At 40.1% G+C, this 18,986-nt stretch overlaps 1 protein-coding gene across 2 annotated transcripts in view; it reads left to right on the top strand.

Moving 5' to 3' along the window:
• PLPP1 (phospholipid phosphatase 1) overlaps positions 1-18,986 on the top strand; it is a gene marked incomplete at both ends in the record, with an annotated part of 58,367 nt that overhangs the window by 37,294 nt on the left and 2,087 nt on the right. For both annotated transcript variants that reach the window (XM_080637477.1, XM_080637476.1), the window contains 2 exons: positions 11,231-11,288; positions 18,553-18,729. In XM_080637477.1, the coding sequence (XP_080493603.1) occupies positions 11,231-11,288; positions 18,553-18,729 (235 nt within the window). The remainder of the gene's footprint in view (positions 1-11,230; positions 11,289-18,552; positions 18,730-18,986) is intronic.

Here is an 18,986-nt window from a genome sequence, read left to right as displayed (position 1 = left end):
ATATCACCAGAAAAAGTATTAGAACATTTCAGAACATAAACATGCTGGCTTCCTAAAAGCAAATGTTTTCTGCTCTTTCAATTATACCTTAGAGATATCTTACAAAATTCTGAGTCTTTTCTGAAATTTTCATCGAACCTTTTCTTACAGTTGAATTGATTTCCCCCCCCCAGTATTGTTAATGTTCACATCATCTTGAAGACTGTGGAGACTTATGTAGCTGGATGGTTAGGAAGCCTTTATGTATATACAGGAGGAAACCTCTGGGGGTCATCTGGTCCATCCTCCAGTTTAAAGCGGAAGTTACTGTAGAGTTTTGACATAGCCGTGTACATCCTGATCCTTCAAAAAACTCTGGGGATGGAGATTCCACTGCCTGTTATGAGAATCAATTCCTTCAGTATTTCTTGTCCTTTTTCTAACCATCAGGCCCCTGCTTCCCTAGCATGGCTTCTTAAAGATATCCAAATAGCCTCATCTTGGCATCTCTTTACTGGTTGCACTGGACTGCAATCCAGTCTCATGGACTTGCAAGTCCAGCTTTAAGTAAGCATGGCTAGATCTTCTTTGACTAGACCTCTCTCTTCTAAACTTTACTACTAGGCATGAAGATCTGGGAGGCTGAAAAAGTCTTGCTGGAAAAAGACTTCAAAATCTGAAACAAAGAAGGTATCACGCACCTTCCGATTTTCTATTCCCTTTGTTACAGCATAACTAACCCAGTCCAGTGGTGGGCTCATTTATCCTCATTTATGTCTCTGTTTTGCTGCTGACTTACCAGTTGAACACCTTCATGTTGCCCTTTGTATGCCTCAATAGCTCCAGCCTTGGCCTTCCCAGTTCGTCCTCTGCATGCTTGGGCGATGCTTCAGTACTTGTCCATCGTAGGCAGCGTACTTCTACTTCTCATGGTTTTATTTGTACCTAAACTCAGTCAGAGGTTGCTCAAGGAATCAAGATGGCCTCTTGTTATTCTTACTTGTTTTTTCTCCTAGGGGATGGATGGAATAAGGGTGTTGTCCCTGAAATCACAGCATTTTATGCAACCAGAGCTGTTGCTTACGTGTCCAACTAGTTCATCTTTGCACCTGAGTAACATATTAGAGAGAGCACTTACCCTATTAGGCCTGTCCAACAGTACTGTCAAAGCTATTGAATTACTTATCCCCTGCCATGTTTGCTCTTCCAGCTGTACTTCTCTACGAACCCTTTCTAGACACAAGATGCCAGAGTTCTATGTCTCTAGCCTCTAGAAGTTTTAATCTGTACTTCAGCGTTAAAGATTAATCAGTGGATTCTAACATATCTTGGGCTTTCCTTCTCCCTTCTCCATACAACAATTACTGTCCAAGCCTGAAAGGAAGACTTGGCAATTCTTCATGTTATTCAGCCTTGGGCAAAACTTGAACCCTGGCTCCAAGCACCTATGTGGGCTTTCCTCCTCGTTGAGCTTCTCTAATGACTTTGCATTTTCTTACCTTGCTGTGTACCTTATGTTGAGTGAAAAGGAGAAGGGTCAGCATGTCATTTAATTTCTTGAACCCTTCAATTCACTTTTACTCCAGAGCTTATTGAATTCTCATTTAAAATGCAGATCCAGTCTTCCTGTCTTAAAATATCTATGGCTGAGGTTTTGTTGGCTTGTTTCTGTTCTTCTATTGAGGCATAGATGTGAGTGCTTTCTGTCTTCATATATGAGATCTGCTCCAAACTGGATTTCATAAATGCTAGATGTGTACCTTTGTGATGGAATTTATTGTCCTTTCAGGCTGCAACTGAAAAACCTGGAACAGGCTGCCCAGGGAGGTTGTGGAGTCTCCTTCTCTGGAGACATTCAAAACCCGCCTGGACACATTCCTGTGTAACCTTATCTAGGTGTTCCTGCTCTGGCAGGGGGATTGGACTAGATGATCTTTTGAGGTCCCTTCCAATCTCTAGCATACTGTGATACTGTGAATTTCAAATCTGGGTAACTACTGGGTCCAGCTTTTCTTTAAAAAAATGAAGATTAAAAAGAAATTGAAGCCCTCCTGAATGCAATTCAGAACTTTTTTTTTTTTCCACATTTTTGAAACTGAAATATTGCCACTAGTGCCATAACAAAGTATTTTCAATGTTATGCAATTGAACAGTTCAGGTTACTACTCCTGAAAATGGAGAGAGTGGTATTGATTAGAGCAAAAAACCACATATAGCAAACAACTCACTCTGCACTTTTTTCATGCTTTTTAAAATGGAGAAAGCGGAGGTATTACATGCAGCAATGTTGTATAATCTTCATGTAAACCAAGCAGCTTTTTTAATTCCAGTGATGTAAATTGCTTAATTAGCATGCTGCTGCTATGAAACACAGAACAGTTGTAGATGGAAAGGCATAAACATAACATGTTATTTCTTGGTTAACACTCCACAAAGTTGGGAGTAGAAAGTAGGGGCTCAGATCTTTTCTAGAGAAGGATGTGAGAATATATCTAAACAGTATTTAAATTTTAGCTATGATGCAAAGAGTATGTGTGTATTATGTATGTGCATACAAACCATGTCTTGTGTAACCTCTGTTTCTGAGCAAACAGAAGGTGGTGAAGGTGATCTGCAAATGAGTACTGACAGTGGATGATGTACTTTAAAGTGATTACCTTAATTCTCTTCTATAGTGTATAAGGAATTTGCTGTTAAAGCTTTTTGTAGCTGAAGATTGAGTCACACTGTAAATCAATCAGTTCTGGGGAAGGACATGCTTTATTTTTTCAGAGCCCTAGAATCAAATTAGAAAAAAAATAATTATTTTTTAATCATTTCCCACCCCCCCCAATCTTTGTTCTCTAGGACAGCAGCAGATAAAGGAGGAGAAACAGAGCAGTGGTATGGGTATTCAGAAGATGAACTGGATGCCAGCATGTTCGTTTAGGCCGCTAATGCTCTCTTCTTGTAGTCATGCTAAATTTGGTTGCAGTGTGCAGTACAGTTTGCTGATTTATCCTGTTGCTTTAACACTGGTTAAACTAATCCCCATCAGCACACATTCTTGTATAGTGTGAAGTTTTGTTTGTTTGTTGGTTTGGTTTTTTGTTTGTTGGTTTTCATGTGTAATAGTCTTATGTGTGTGCTAAAGGACCCTAAGTCAACCTGCTTGGGCTTCCTGAGTTTACTACAAGTTTTTCTTGGATGCATTTTATCTGAGCAGTGCAGGTTTGTTACAATAATGCAATGAACAACTTAAAAGTATTTTTGTTAAATTATCACTATTTATCTTTTCTACTGAGTAAAGATGTTAGGGTGGGATCTGGAAGTTCAGTATTCTGGCTCTGGAGGAGCACCGGTAACCTAGTGACCAGGGAGCTCCAGGAAGCTGGCCTTTCTGGTTTATTCCGCAGCTCACTAAACACATACACAGAAGTGAAACCCTTGACCCTGAAATGTAAATATTAAGCCATGTTTTACAAGTCTAGCTGCTTCAGAGGCACGCTGTGCAGTCTGAACTCTGTTAGGCTTCAAAACAGACTTCATACAGCTTGCAGGGATGTGTATGTGTGTGTGAAACTTTCTCTGAAGTGAGTTTCACTTTGGATAGTTGAAGGTCTCTAATTTCAGTCTATCACTTTGTTCTGTTTGTGGTAACAGATAATGCATCTATTAAGGTTCATAACTATAATTGTGTTACTAATGTACAGATTCATATTACAATTTGTATGTCTAAAGGAAAAAAACCAGTTCCCTATTTCATTTGATGTATTTCTCCCATGCTGACTGCTCTCAAAACAAACTGTGTTTAGTCTGCCATTGCAAACTCAAAATGTAATCTTCAAAGGAGCTTTTAGGAAATTAGAGCTGACTGTTTTGAACTTTGTAATTTATTTAAACACTATTGCCAAGGTGGTGCCCTTTATCAGTCATTTATCATGAACTTCATTTCAGGTTTGTTTCACAGGTTGTACTCATGCATGCTGGTGAGTGCAGCTAAACCATGCAGCAGCTCCCAGTAGCTGGGCACCTGTGCTAGACGGCCAGTACAGGGCTAACCTGCATAACTTTGTTTTGCAGCTTACCCAAACTTTTGCAACTCTCACATTTTCTATTACACCTACACCTTCAAAACTGTGACTGTGTTTAAAAATAAAAAACAACAAAAAACACAAGCTTCATGCATTACTTCCATTTTAATTGAATACTTTTGTTTTCCTCTGTTTCATTAGATAGCCTTTGCAATTGGTTTGCTTTACAATTTTTAAACCTAACCCAAGAGACCAGGCTTTTGCTTCAAGTTAACCCATCTCTATGAAACAATTGTTACTGTCTCCTTTTTCTCTTCCCCTCTCTTTCCCCCTGCACATCTCTCAGTACTGGGAATATTTCTATAATGAAGTGTTATTTTTGCATTAAACTAACTTAGCTTGTATGAATGTTCTAATATTTTGTTTCAAAACGTCTTAAATCTTTGTCAAAAATCAAACTGCACTTAATTCAGCATAACTAAATGGATTACTTATCTAATCTGGCAGTTTCTAACAGCACTGTAGATCAGAAATTTCTCTAAAGCTGCTACAGGCTTATTAACTATGTGTTTGCTTGGGGCATACTGGTATGTCGGCTGCAGCATTCTAATTATTTCTGTTATGGAACTTAAGTGCTCTACAATACTGAAACGTTTGTGCTCACGAGTTTTCACCACAGGCTAATTTAGTAGTTTTCAATTCTAAAAAGATAGTAAAAAAAATCTCAAGGAGCTTGGATACGAAAGCAACTGAAAGAGAAGAATGGATGGTTGTGGATGTGCACTGTTATTCAGATGATGCAACTTTTCGTTTAAACACTGCCTTTCAGTCTTCTGTCATTACTGTTATTCCGACATGTAACATGACTGATTTGGGAATACTTCTAGTCCTGATGAATTAATTCATCACTTCTCAGGATTGGATCTTAGGCAGGGCACCCTATACTTAATTTTATATGGAAGGAAAAGCAAAAATATGGTAGAAAATGAGAATCTTTAAATATTTAAACTTTAGAAGCTTCAAGGAGGCTACAGTGGATGATGAAATAGGGACTGCACTTGATCTAGAACCAAAAAGAGCTGCCTTTGCAACAGAAATTAACTGGTGGTAGGGAGAATCAAGTCTAAAAGGTGAACTTGCTTTAACCAATTGAGATGCAGTTCCGCAATCTGGATCATTGCATCTCCTTCTGATCTTGCGTATTTCTGATCTTGCATCTCCTTTGCCCTGATGTGAATTGGCTCTTCTCAGTGGTGATGAATAGCATTCATTTTCATAACTGAAAATAAAACTTTTTATCCCTTAATGGTTTTCAGAAAAAGCTGTGCTTGCAGTCTGTCTGATACTTCAATAGCCTATCATGCTTAAGTTCATTAGAAAACGAAGTTTGTATCTTGTGCTCAGCACGCCCTGAAAATAGTTGGAAGCTAGCTAAAGCTATGCCTAAGCAAGCAGGTAGATGCATCTTCTCATTCTTGGCAGAATGTCACTGATTTGCAAAACTTATGTCAAAGTTAATAGAGTGGAAAAGTCTCCTAAGATAAGATTTTGGACGAGTCTTGCTCGAACGGTACTGTAGGAACTGAAATCCCCATAACGCTGACAGTTCTGCAGCCTCCTTTTCCTTTTCCCCTTCAAAGATTAAAAAATTCTGTTAGGGGGAAGGGTTCTCCACAATTACCCAGTGCTTCATGCCCAAAGCGGTTTCTTAGAGAGGGAATAACAGTCAAATCCCTGATTTAACAGGGATTATCTTTATGTAAAATGATAATAACACTCTTGGGACTCAGAGCAGCATTACGTGGATAACTTGTGCAGACACGGTTAATGAAACAGAAGCCTGTAATCTGATGCATGTGAGACAAAGATACTAGTTTGTAGAAATGTTGGTTTGAAATGTTGCTCCCCCTTGCTGCTCTTTTCACTTTTAACTCTTTTCTGAGAAGGGATTATTAGGAAAGACGAGTAAAAAAAGTCCTGATTTCTTTTTTCTTCCCTGTTGGAGGAGGCTAGCTAAAAATGTAGTGGGAAGTTAAACTTCTGCTTTGTGTGTTGAGTTAAATTGGGTGACAAGGTCAAAACTGACAGATGAGAACTCATTTTACAGCGCTTTTGCAATAAGCATATGGAATGCCATTGTAGCCTGCCAGTTGGTTGGACTCTGTAATATTGAGATCCCACATGTCTGTGTGTGGTAATGAATGCCAGGAGTTGGCAACTTCTTCCTTTCTAGATAAAACTGGAATATTTAGAAGTTCAAGATGCAGGTTGACTGCTGCTCATATGAAAGTGAAAAAATAGGAGGAGGGTAAGATTTTTTTGACAGGTTATTTTAGATAATTTACATTATATCTGTCTCTTTTGATGTATTTTAAGACACTACTTCAATTCCCAACAAATTATGCCAGCAGAATTTTTTAACAAGCTTAAAAACCTGGTCAGCCTAGCAGTGAAGACAGTTTTATGTCAGTACAATAAGCAGGGAACTTAAGTTTGTGTAAGATAAGGTAAAAGAAAAGATATGTAACTCTCTGCAAAAAAATGGGTATAGTCTTACGTGTTAAGTGTCAGCATTGTCCGAATTTTCTATCTGCTACTACTACCTAAAGTAGGGCTAAGTGCACGTACCTGTCACCCCAAATATGATTAGAGAATTGTGCAAGACACTAAAGTCTTATGTCAAAACACCTTTGTCAATAAAATTATCCATATGGGGATTACTGAACTGGAAAGACTTTAGCAGCTTTTTCCTTTCTGTAAGCGTAAGGCTTTATACTTAAGTGTGGGTTTAAATGCTGGAAGAAAAGGTAGAAAGTGGAGTCAAAAATAGGAATGTTGTATTTTGAAAATGGGTTTCTAAGTAGTTAAATACATGAACTGCTTGTGTGTTTTATTTAAACATTTCTTTGCAGTAATCACAGAAGCACTTCATTACAGAGTCCTCAAATCTTTCAGTCCCTGCCAATCTTGAAAGTTGTACTCATGCAGCACTTGAGAAAAGAGCAGGTGCTGTGAAAACATGTTCATTGCTGAGTGCAGACAAAAATGACTTTAAAGAATATGGTGCTTTAGCTGAAGCGTATGACTAGCACTTCATTAAACCACATCCTTGTGGCATTTAGATTCTAGGAATATTTCACTGACAAGCATGTGGAGCTGTCTGACTTACTCAGCACATATGTGCAGAGCTACAGCTCTGTCTGGCACTTCTTCCAGTCCAGATCAATGAAATGGGTAATGTGAATGTCAGTGGAAGCTTTGAGTTGGACTTGGAGAATCCAGAGAACTTGAGGATAGAAGGGACTTGGTGGCTAACCCAGTAGTGGTTTTATTTGCATTGATGTGGGAGCATGCATGTTTTGCTGGGCCTCCTGTTTTTCTGTAAGGGATCATTCCATAATTCAGTACTTGTATTGGAAAGATTCTCTTATCATTCAGCCTCTGCTAGGTTTATTGTGGCACCATAAGATAAGCTTTCTTCTGGTTTATCTGTTTCTACTGTAATTTCTAACACTTTAATTTCTTGCCATTTAATGCCCCAGTTTGCCATATGTATTTAGCTATTTTCTAGTATTGTTTTCACTAAGGCTCTTAATTTCCCTGTTGGACTCCTGTACTTTGCTTAGCTGCTTAAACAGGTACTTTCTGTACTTTCTTTTTCCTGTACTTTCTTTTTCCTGTACTTTCTTTTTCCTGTACTTTCTTTTTCCTGTACTTTCTTTTTCCTGTACTTTCTTTTTCCTGTACTTTCTTTTTCCTGTACTTTGCATAAATGCTTAAACAGTACCTTCTATCAAGTGGGCTCTGCACATTAGGCTAAATTGCCTTTGCGCATGGAAAAGAACAGAACAGAATGACATGGTTGTCAGTTTCTAGTCTCGCAAGGCCATCTGTTTCAGACATGCTAATCTGGGATTAGAAATCCTGGTTGAAAGTACTAAGTGGTTCAGTTCAATTACATCTTTTAGGAACTGTTTGTTCTTTGATTATTTTCCCAGGTAACCTTTAAGAACTGTAGTGATTAATTGTAATCAGTCTTACGGCAACCTTTTAAAAGTAGTGTTTTTACTTTTGTCTTTATAATAAGCCATGTGAAAGTTGTGACAAAACTAAGTTTACAGAAAGCTGAACAGCCATTAAGTTATCTTGTTTTAAGACCTTTTTGAGATGTCCCGCTGTACTGTAGACATTGGAAACTTTAGGCCTCAACCAAGATCTGAAACTGGTTTCGAGTTGTTACTTAAGGCATTCTTCTAACTTGCTAATAATGTATTGCCCCAGTGGAAATAGCTAAAGCATTTTCCTGTTACAGCCTTGTTCCTCACATCAGAAGGGATCTGTGAGGTAGGTACGAAGTAAAAGGCATGGATCTCTTTCTGCAAAGCTGTTCTTTTGATGCCAGACTCTGCCATCTTGGAAAGGATCAAAACAAGACTTTGCACTTAACCAGCTCTTATTTCATGTTGACTGGATGTTGTTCTAATATTAATTTGAAAAAGAACTCCTGAAATCTGATGTGCAAATTCCTACTGGAATAATTTAGTCTTCATTAGTGAAAGGTAGGGGTTTGAGAGTTGTCTGTACCGTATTATTTATAAATTTATTTTCTTGTGATACTTATGCATTCTTAGGACTAGTAAATAATGCTGGCTAATGGCAAGATAGCACCTGCAGTATGATCCCAAAGCCTGGGCTGTGCAGCAGCTTGGCTGGTTTGAAGACAGAATGTTCTCCTGGCTTTGGGATGACACTGCTTGCATGCTGAGGAATCACTAGGAAACGTCTCCATTGTCAAACCTAGTGTTTGAAAGGGTTCTAAGATTTCTTTAATTTGTTAAATATATGTCTGTTCCTTAAAGAAATCTAGAGATGACAGTATTGCCAAAGAAATGTCATTGGGATTGCACAATGTACAAGTTGGATCAATACTTTGTCCCAGTTGTATTTCTGGCAATACTTCATGTTCTAAGCACAACATTTTCAGTCATGTACAGCATACTTATCTATGCCTGATGAGAATGCCTTCACATTTTGTAATCTTCAGCTTCCAACAAGGCATTTTTTATGTTGGGTTAATACATTCCTAAAACCAAGAATGCCAGTAATCAACACCACCATTAAACTGTGTAAGAACTAAAAAAACCAAAACCCCTCCTTCAAGTATTTGTTTTTATTCCTTTTCTTACTTATCAGCCTTCTGAATTCCTTCAGTTGGCAACAGGTTGCCGTCAACAACTGCAGGAAATGTCATCTCATGGACAACAGGAATAGCCCCAGAAGTCAGTGGATAAAATACTGGCGTAGGAGCCATGAATTCCTTAATCTGTCTTCTGTTCTGTGGAACAGCATGCTTTGCTTCCATGGCTCAGAAGACATGTTTATCTGAAAGGCAGAGCTCTTCAAAATGCTTACTCTATTGGCTTTCATAGTGGACGCTTGCCCAGAAATTTTAACTGGTGAAGAGCTACAGTAGTAAAGTAGAGAAGAGATGTCTAGCTAAAATGTAATGTTAATGGTTTTGAATTTTTCAACATCTTAAGATAACACATTGTCAATACAGGTTTTCTATTTAAGAACTTAATTGAAAAAATATCTGTTTGTGCATGAATATACAAATATTGACACACAAAATTCATCTTACTATTTTCAGGATTGCTTATTTAGTACTTCTGAAACAACTTCAGAGTACTTCCCACTGCACTATTAGCAATGCTTGAGTCAACTATAAACCAAGAACTCTAAAACCTATGGAAGAAATTTCTGTGTGGTTTTCTTTTCTCTCGACAGCTGATGCAGTTTTGTGATGTTACACATGCGTATTAATGGAGAAAGTTTTGCCGTTTCACTTGTGCACAAGATAGTTTTATTGCTGCCTTTGTGTATTTGAGTAGTGAATGTTTAACTCAATTAACTAACTGCATATCAGAGCTGACTTCATTAGTCTTACCCAAAGAGTAGAAACATTTCCTTCACCAGGAATTTCCCTGGGCTTGGGCTTTCTGCCTGGCTGAGACACCAAAACAGGGCCCTGCTGGGTATGGTGGAGGGCAAACTAGATTGTTATGAAACTTTTAATTAAGCTGGCCTTGTTTGGGAATGCCAAACTCTTAAGCAAGGAGTGCTCTGTTATGTAGCTAAATTGCACAGGAGCCTGGCTGATAGACTGTCAAACAGCACAGGTACAAGCTTTCAAGGCCAGGTTGGATGAGGCCTTGGGTGGCATAGTTTAGTGTGGGGTGTCCCTGCCCATGGCAGGGGGGTTGGAACTGGATGATCTTAAGGTCCTTTCCAACCCTAACTGTTCTATGATTCTAAGCTATGTGCATAAAAGAGAAAAATACAGTTTAAGTACAGTCTTTCCACTTTAGACAGAATTAGAATGTCTTTCCATGTTGCCTTCTACTCCTGACAAGAAGTAGGTGGCATTTGTTTTACAGCTTTGACACTCAGCTCATCACAGAAACCATCTGTGCAGGAGCGAACCTTCAGCATCAAATGCGGAGTCCCTTCAGTCTGGACCTGCTAGAAGCCTTTACAAGCCAAAGGCAGTGTTGCCACTCTTTAAATGAGATAGCCAAGCATGAAGCTATTTCTGAAAATAATAGATAGGGGGAGGTGGTGTCTTCTGCAGCTGGCTGACTAATGAACTGCCTTCCTGCCTTTCCCCCTACCCTTCAATGATAGATGATCGTGCTCTGTATGAATCAGTATGTTTAACAAAGGTATACATGTGTATTTGTGGTATATACCTCTAAATATGTGCTGTTAACTTCTGCGTCTTGATGCTGACCAAAGGCTACTAATTTGTTTGGGGTGATTAACTTTCAACACATACATTGTGGCACTATGACTATCAGATATTATCAATTTTTAAATCATTTATTTACAGTATGCTGGTATTTATCAAGAAGATGAAACAAAACTGTTTTAAAGGGCACTTGATTTCTAGCTTTGAGGATGTGTTCATTGCTGTTCCAACTTTATTCAAAGAGCTAGTAGTTACTAGCCTGATGTGGAGATCAAGTGAATGCTGGAACAGGATAGCTGCTAAGTGGTGAAATCTGTGCTGTTTGTCAAAAGCCACTGTCAGACATCTGATGTGCTTAGATAGCCTTCTTGAAGAAAAAGCATGGAATATTTGCATTTTTCCAGTTCATTTGTGTAAGACAAATTAGTATCACTGTAGACCGGATGTTGCAAAAGAAAAATAATGAGATGTTTGCTCTCTTCTCTTCCAGACTATCATTTTACTCTGGCCATTCTTCGTTCTCCATGTACTGCATGCTCTTCCTAGCAGTAAGTATGCTCTTTCCATCTAAATGGATTAGTGACCGAATGCAAAAGATGCAATATTTACTTGGCTTTCTTACCTTCTCTCTGTCCAGTACAAATAAGAGGCTTTGTGGAGATTAGAGTTCTACTTTCTTCTGTCCTGTAATAAGATTATTAGTCCAGAAACTGTGGGGAAGCCTTCATAAGGACATCTGAAGAAGGTTAATGACTCCTGTGCATGATGATTTTACATTTCTATTAAAACAGCATTACTGCATACCAACATTTTCATTGAATGTGGTCTCTTTATTAAGTAATAATAAAAAAGAGTTATTTAAAAAAAGGGTGCAGATGTCTTCAAGCAGACAGCTACCGCAGGAAGGTAAGGAAAACAGCTCTCTAATTCTCCTGTTGCCCATGTGGCAAGGCGGAGCCTCTGGCTCTACACCAAACCTGAAGCACTTGATACCTTTTTACCTGAACTCTGATGCTGGCTTCATCTGCTCTTTGCACGCTTAGTCCAGCCATGGACTGAGTCATAAGCAGGATGGAATAGTTAACATGTGGCATTACTCATAGGCGGTATTAATCATAAGCAGACACTAGTGTGCTGGTTTTCTGGAGAGACTGGAGGAGTCTGCCATGTGTGCATACTGTAGAAAATGTATGTTAAATGTTACTTGCTGAACATGTATACTGTGAAGGTGAAGCTGTGATTCCACAGAGAACAAGTCTTATGAGGAGCAGCTGAGGGGAACTGAGGTTTCTAATCTGGAGAAAAGGAAGCTCAGGGGAAACCTTATCACTCTCTACAGCTACCTGAAAGGAGGATGGAGAGAGGTGGGTGTTGGTCTTCTTTCCCAAGTAACAGGTGATAGAAGGAGATGAAACGGCTTCAAGATGTGCAAGGGAAGGTTTAGACTGGGTATCAGGAAAAACTCCTTCACTGAAAGGGTTGTCAAGCATTGGAACAGGCTGCCCAAGGAAGTGATCAAGTCACCATCCCTGGAGGTATTTAAAGAGACGTAGATGTGGCATAGTTACGTGGTTTAGGGGTCGACTTGGCTGTGTTAGTCTGATCTTTTCCAGCCTAAATAATTCTATAGAGGTAATGCTTTTCAAAAACAAGAGAACATCTTGGGGGAATCAAACAAGAAATTCTCTCTCACAGATGGCATAAACCCTGGCACTGTAAAATGAGAAATGCTTGAACTGTGTGGTTTGAATCATAGTCATAGAATGGGTAAAGGGACACCTTCCACTAGACCAGGTTGCTCAAAGGCCCGTCCAATCTGGCCTTGAACACTGCCAGTGATGGGGCAGCCGCAGCTTCTCCGGGCAACCTGTTCCAGTGCCCCACCACCCTCACAGTAAAGAACTATTTTTTATTATCTAAACCTACCCTCTTTCAGTTTAAAGCCATTCCCCCTTGTGCTGTCACTACATGCCCTTGTAGAAAGTCCCTCTTCAGATTTCTTATAGGCCCCTGTAGTTACTGGAGGACTGCTACAAGGTCTTGCAGAGCCTTCTCTAGGCTGTTTTCATAGCAGAGGTGCTCCAGCCCTGTGATCATCTTCGTGACTGCCTGTGGACTCCCAACAGCTCCATGTCATTCTTATGTCTGGACCTGAACTCCAGATGAGGTCTCACGAGAGCAGAGTAGAGGGGCAGGATCACCTCCTTTGACCTGCTGGTCACGCTCCTTTTGATGCAGCCCAGCACATGGTTGGTTTCTGGGCTGTGAGTGCACACGAAGGCTGGCTCATGTTGTTTTTCATTGACCAACATCCCCAAGTCCTTCTCCACAGGGCTGCTCTGAATAATATTGATTTAAATCTGGGTCTAAAATAATTTTATTTGTTAAACAGCTTATATAATATACTATTTAAATAAGCAGTAGTATATATCACTTGTAATTCTTACAGCATACAGATCATGGCTGCATTTAACAGGATGTTACCCTGCCATATACCTGTAAAAAAGACACAGCTGGATCAGTTTAAGGCCGGGATTTTTAGCCTACTTCCTGGTTAGGCTTATAGTTTCTTCTAGTTTCTAACTCATTCGTATATGGAATGAGTGAAACCGTAGACAAAACTTGTTTGCACACTGTCAGGTCAGGAAGTTGTGCTGGAGAATGTATTTCGAAATTAATTTGGCAGAGCTAGGGGTGTCAGTTTGCTCCAGACGGAGCCGTTATCTCTGGGATGCTCTTGCCAACAACAGCTTCATGTTGAAACTGGAGTGAGCTTGAGCTGCAGCAGTATGTGGGAACCCAGTGACCTAGTAACACATGCCAGATCCCAAATTGCCTCTGTCATCCCCTCCCCTGCCTGCTCCTTGCCTTTTGGAGTTAAATGCTGGCACAGTCTCTCCTGTATCAACAAACCATCTGATCCTGACTTGGGGAATGGGAGGACGAGTGTAGCTGAGCACCTCTTCTAGCAATGTCCACACACCAAACTAGCACCCTTTCCCTTGAGGGGGAATGCTGCAGTTAATCATAAGGTCTTGCTTCAACTTTTTTATGTTTTTAAACTTACATCTGAAAGCTATTGTAAATTAAAAAGCTAAATGTATGGTGTCTTCAGTAGTGAGAATGAGCCCACTGCAAGTGTTGCAGCTGGCAGACATGAGTGCATCCCTGAGGATCAGGTTGTTGTAATGGAGTCAGTCTTGGCTGTAGCTGGCCTGAGCACCTGGGATGAGGAAAAGAAACCCAGCCAAGCTGCCTTGCTATTCTGGGGATGTGTTGCTTTGCCTTGGGATGAAAAGGGATGATGAGTCTTTGCATGATGTAACTTGAGTGGCTTTCAAACTCTCCCACATTTCATTGGGAAAGAACAGCTTGTATGTACAAGGACACAGGGAATTACAGACGAGAACAGGAGGGCAATTGGTATTTCAGTGACCTGGGCTGACCGCCTTCTTTTGCACAGAGATCATAGGTTAGACAAGGCATTAGGCTGCTTTTTGTACTCCTGCTCCTAAATGTGCCAGTCAACCTTTGCTCGTGAAATCCTCTTCTTGAATTATGTTGGGATCTGTGGTTGAGTGTTCATTTTCCCCCCTTAATTCAGCTGTTCAATGGATCAGTTCCCTGTACCAGCTTGCTGTCGGGCTATTCAAACATCCGAGTCTGCACAGGGGAGTCAGCAGGACTACATGGCTAGAGTAAAAAGGGACAGACCATGCCTTTGAATAGCAGCCCAGATATACCTCCACCTTGAAGTAACTGCATAAATATATCCTTTTCCTTCACCTTAAAGATCATCTAGTTCCAACCCCCTGCCACGGTGCCCCTCACACCTTCCACTAGTCCAGGTTGCTCCAAGCCCCATCCAACCTGGCCTTGAACACTGCCAGGGATGGGGCAGCCACAGCTTCTCTGGGCACCCTGTGCCAGCGCCTCAGCACCCTCACAGTAAAGAACTGAGAGAATCACAGAATGATTGTATGCAAGAGGATTTCTCATATCTTAAAAGGTAAAAACATCTTAACAGTACAGAACTTTTTGTTTAATAGGACTTGAGGAAAAAATCTGAGAAAGTATTGAATGGAAAATGGCTCAGGATTTTTAAGAATCAAAACTCAGTATCTGAAGTATGACCTTGTCTAGAGGACTGATTACGTTTTGATAGAGTTAAAAGAATTTTGTGCCCTAAAGGTGTTGACTGTTAAGTTTTCTTGTGGAGCCTCTAAAAGTCTATCTAAGAAATTAAAATTCACTTTAAGATTAGGGAGGCAGGCATATGTATATTAATACTGCTTTGGTGGAAGAGCAAATATGTGAAAGTTATGCTAGAAACGTTGAGTAGCAAATAATTCTCCAGTTGCAGAGACCCTTCCATTCACATCTGTGGCTTCTTTCAAGAAACCACAAAGTGGCTGTGAGTTTCTCCTCATTCCTGTGTGTATTTTTAGAAATGAAGTACCAGACCATAGATTAAGAAAAAACTTGTGTTCAGGATGTGTGTGGTGTACAGAACATACTTTCATTATAGAGTAAGCATTAGCTGGTAGGGGAAAAAAGTTGGAGATTATTTAATCCCATTACAATGAAGTTTCTATGAAATCTATTTGTGCACCTTAAAAAGAATAAACATGAGAAACACCAGGATGGAGGAGTGAAGGGAAATAGGTCATAACTGAATGCTGCTACTGAATGATGAGACAGATGGTCAGAAACAGGGTATCAGGGAGCTACCACGATCAAATAGCTGTCATGGATAGGAGCATGTTGCTACCAGAACAGTTCCAGATGCTCCTGTTGCATTCATAGTCTCACAAATGTATTTTTCAGCAGCAAGTGAGATGCTGCCAAGGAGCATTACAGTAGTAGTAATGAGATGACGTTTCCTAAGTTCCCCCTGCTTCTATAGATTAATTTTACTTGTAAAGCTTGTTCCTTTCCAGCAAAGAGATTTAGGTGAGGAGACTGGTGGGGACTTGCTTGTTTCCCTTCTTTCAGGCTGAGCTTAAAGTAAATGACTTCAGAGAGGAGCAGAAGAACGTGAGGCGCGCTGTGCCTGTCGGGAGAGGCCCTATGAACAGTTTGAAGTCACTGACCCGTTAGTCAATAGGGTCAAAGTAGCAGTAAGTGTTAGTGCAGCATAATACCAAGACATCTCTATACTGTGCATATAATGCTATATAGAGGACTTGGGCATGCTTCTGATATCAACCGCGGTTTATATTTAGTGGAATTATAAGGCAGAACCTCTTTAGCTAGTCCATTTTCCTGTGCTGGCTTGTTTCAACCCAGGCACATGGCTGTTGTCTTGCAAAGAGTGAGTCATGGCAGTAGGAAGAATCTTTGTGGGGGAGCACAACAGGTGATCCTATTTAAAAGCAGTGTCAGTTTGAAGTTACCTGCTTAAAATAACATGGCATTTGCTATTGCAGCAAATACTCTCAACTGAACAAAAACAAGTAATAGAGAAAAAAACAGCTGTAACCAGAACAGCTGCTACTTCTGAAATTAAAATACAGCAGTGATCAGTCACACTGACACTTATCTGTGGTGTGATTTCTCACCCTTCTCACACCTAGTTTTAGAGTAATATAAATTAATCTCCTGGTAGAACATGCAAGAAGGGCTTTGGGCATTTCCTCTACAACTATTGGATCTGGTGGTGTGAAGAAGCACCTAGAACTGGTGAAGCCTGTAGACAACTGTGTGTATTCTGCAGCTGACAAAGCAGCTCCAGATAGTCTCTATGACTGGAGGTTACACTCTTAGTATGAAAATAAAGTCTTTACGTAGATGTTAAATCCAAGTTTCTTGTTTGCTTTCTCAAGCATAAAGAAAATCTGAATACCTGCTGTGTAAGGGAGATTCTAAGACTATTTTATTGGTTGTCAGGTGGTGTGGACTACCATCTTTCCAAATTTGCTCTTTCTGTGGTTTGCCTCATTTTCTTCCTCTGTTCAGAAGCTGTTTTCCCACCTATCTACAGTTTCATAACTCTCTTTCTAATATGACTTTACACCTTTGCCAGCTACCAGAAATGCTTACATGAAAGAAACTTTATTATAGCAAGGTATTTTTAGCTGCCTTAAGCAGAATTTGGTGGGAATAGGGAAAGGGGAAAGAACAGTCAGTATCGAATGGTCAGCCAGCTCTTTTTAGGCTACCAGCATGTGCTCCTTGGACCCACCTCTGCTCCATTTGGCAAGCCGGCAGGCAGTGTTCTGGTCTACTGTGGGTAAATTCAGATGTGGTATTAATATATGAACATTAAAACACCTTTTGTTAAAAGAACTGTGAGACAGCTAATTTTTGAAGTGGCTGCACAACATTTACTTACTGGTGAAACTAAGGTCACCAGAAATCAGCAGTGCCCACCACCTGAGGGGGGAAAATATTTCCAAGTTCAGGCTCAGCTGTAGCTTCTTCAGAGGCTGATTTCACCCTGACCTATTAAAGAAAGACAGTTATGGATAGGGTTGATCCTTTTGATGCTCCATTTATAGCTGAAAAAGTCAGCATGCCAAAACTGATGATGTAGAAGTTAGAGAAGCCAACCAAACATTCCCTACATGTTTAACTTTGGAAAGTAACACCTTTGCATCCACAGTGCATGCTCTATGCCTGTATTTATATTGTAAATCTAATGCTGCTAAAAGGCAGCCGTGGCTTTTGTTGGCAAGGGGGGATCTACCAGCAGTTTAGTGTGCTGTTTTGCTCTGGTTTTAGTCAGCTTCTATGACTTTGCAGGACTGTCAGTTAGGGTTTGTACTTGAACAGAAGTTCTTAGGTGGTACTGAAGAGAGAGACTTGAAATGTTAAATATAACTTCCAGCTGTATTGTTCTTTTCCATAAATATGGTAACTATGGTGCCATTTTTGGCAGCAGAATCAAGTCCTCAGTACTGCTTACAGGGTGGATTTGGAGAAGCTCCTCTTAGAGCAGAAATAAGAGGTTTCTGTCCTAGACGGACAGGAGGGGGAGACAAAGCAGGGTCTTAGATGGGAAAGTAATGGAGTTAAGTAAAATACTGTGAATTTGAGAACTCATCGAAAGCGTAGATACAACATAAACACAGCTGAAGGGAGAGAAAAAGCATGGGACCTGCACATGCCAACTTGCTTACTGGAGTGGTAACATGGTTAATATGCAGCTAGAACAGACAAGGAACAGATGGAGCTCAGTGAAATACACAACTGCAGAATGTGATCCTAGATGCTATCGGTCACCGTATCAAGTTAGTTCTGATGCTTGACTACAGCTGGAATGTGATGCCAGAAGGCTGATCATGCTAAAGGTGACTGGAATTGAGAATAAAGTAAAAAAGATTACTAGCTTTACATATATTATATGTAATGTCACCAAAGATGTTAATGATCTCCCTGCTCAGAGCAAGATGGGGCTCCCTATATTTGGAGGACTGTAAATTTGGATTGTTGCTGCTCGTTTTTAGTAAGACTTACTTGTAGTTAATGCAGCAGTAAAACACTGCATTCTTTCTAAGCTGTAAGTATCTCTGGTATTACTAGTACCTTTATCCTGAAAATTGTGATTTGTCACCTTGGTACAAATACAGCAAGTACCTGTAAGCACCTATATGATGGTGTCATGTAGTTTTATATAAAAACATAAAGACCAACACTGACTAGCAAACTCTGCCATAGCATACTTATGAGAGTAGAGGTCTTTGAATATCTGTGGACATCATCATGTCTCTGAACACAAATTTCAGCTCTTTGAACAGACCCTGCACAATTTTACACGATTACTGCTTCTGCATTTCCTGCATTTTTGAACTATTTTTCTTTTCCTTTTAGCTTTACCTTCAGGCCAGAATGAAAGGAGACTGGGCAAGACTTTTACGTCCTACCATACAATTTGGTCTTATTGCTGCATCCATCTATGTGGGTCTGTCACGTGTATCTGATTACAAGCATCACTGGAGTGATGTTTTAACAGGACTCATTCAGGGAGCTGTGGTAGCCGTGCTCATTGTAAGTAATTCCTAAGGGGAGAGGGGGGTGTGTGTGTGTGTGTGTGAGTGAGTGTGTGAATGCTTTTATAAGCAGCGCCTTAGAACTGCAGGCTGTGTTCAGAGGAAAGCAAGTCTCTCTTCCTAATGCTTCCCCTCTCCAGCAACTTTCGAAGTAACTCCTTGAAGTGGGTGTAGCAATAGTACTTTAGTGAGTGAGGCAGAGACTGCGCCAATGATGAGATAAGTGGCTGTTTTAGCTGTTGGACAACATGAAAT

This window comes from Psittacula echo (assembly GCF_963264785.1).
Source record: "Psittacula echo genome assembly, chromosome: Z".
Taxonomy (NCBI): domain Eukaryota; kingdom Metazoa; phylum Chordata; class Aves; order Psittaciformes; family Psittacidae; genus Psittacula; species Psittacula echo.
Note: the sequence above shows the minus strand (reverse complement) of the source record. Positions and strands in the feature narration are given on the sequence as shown.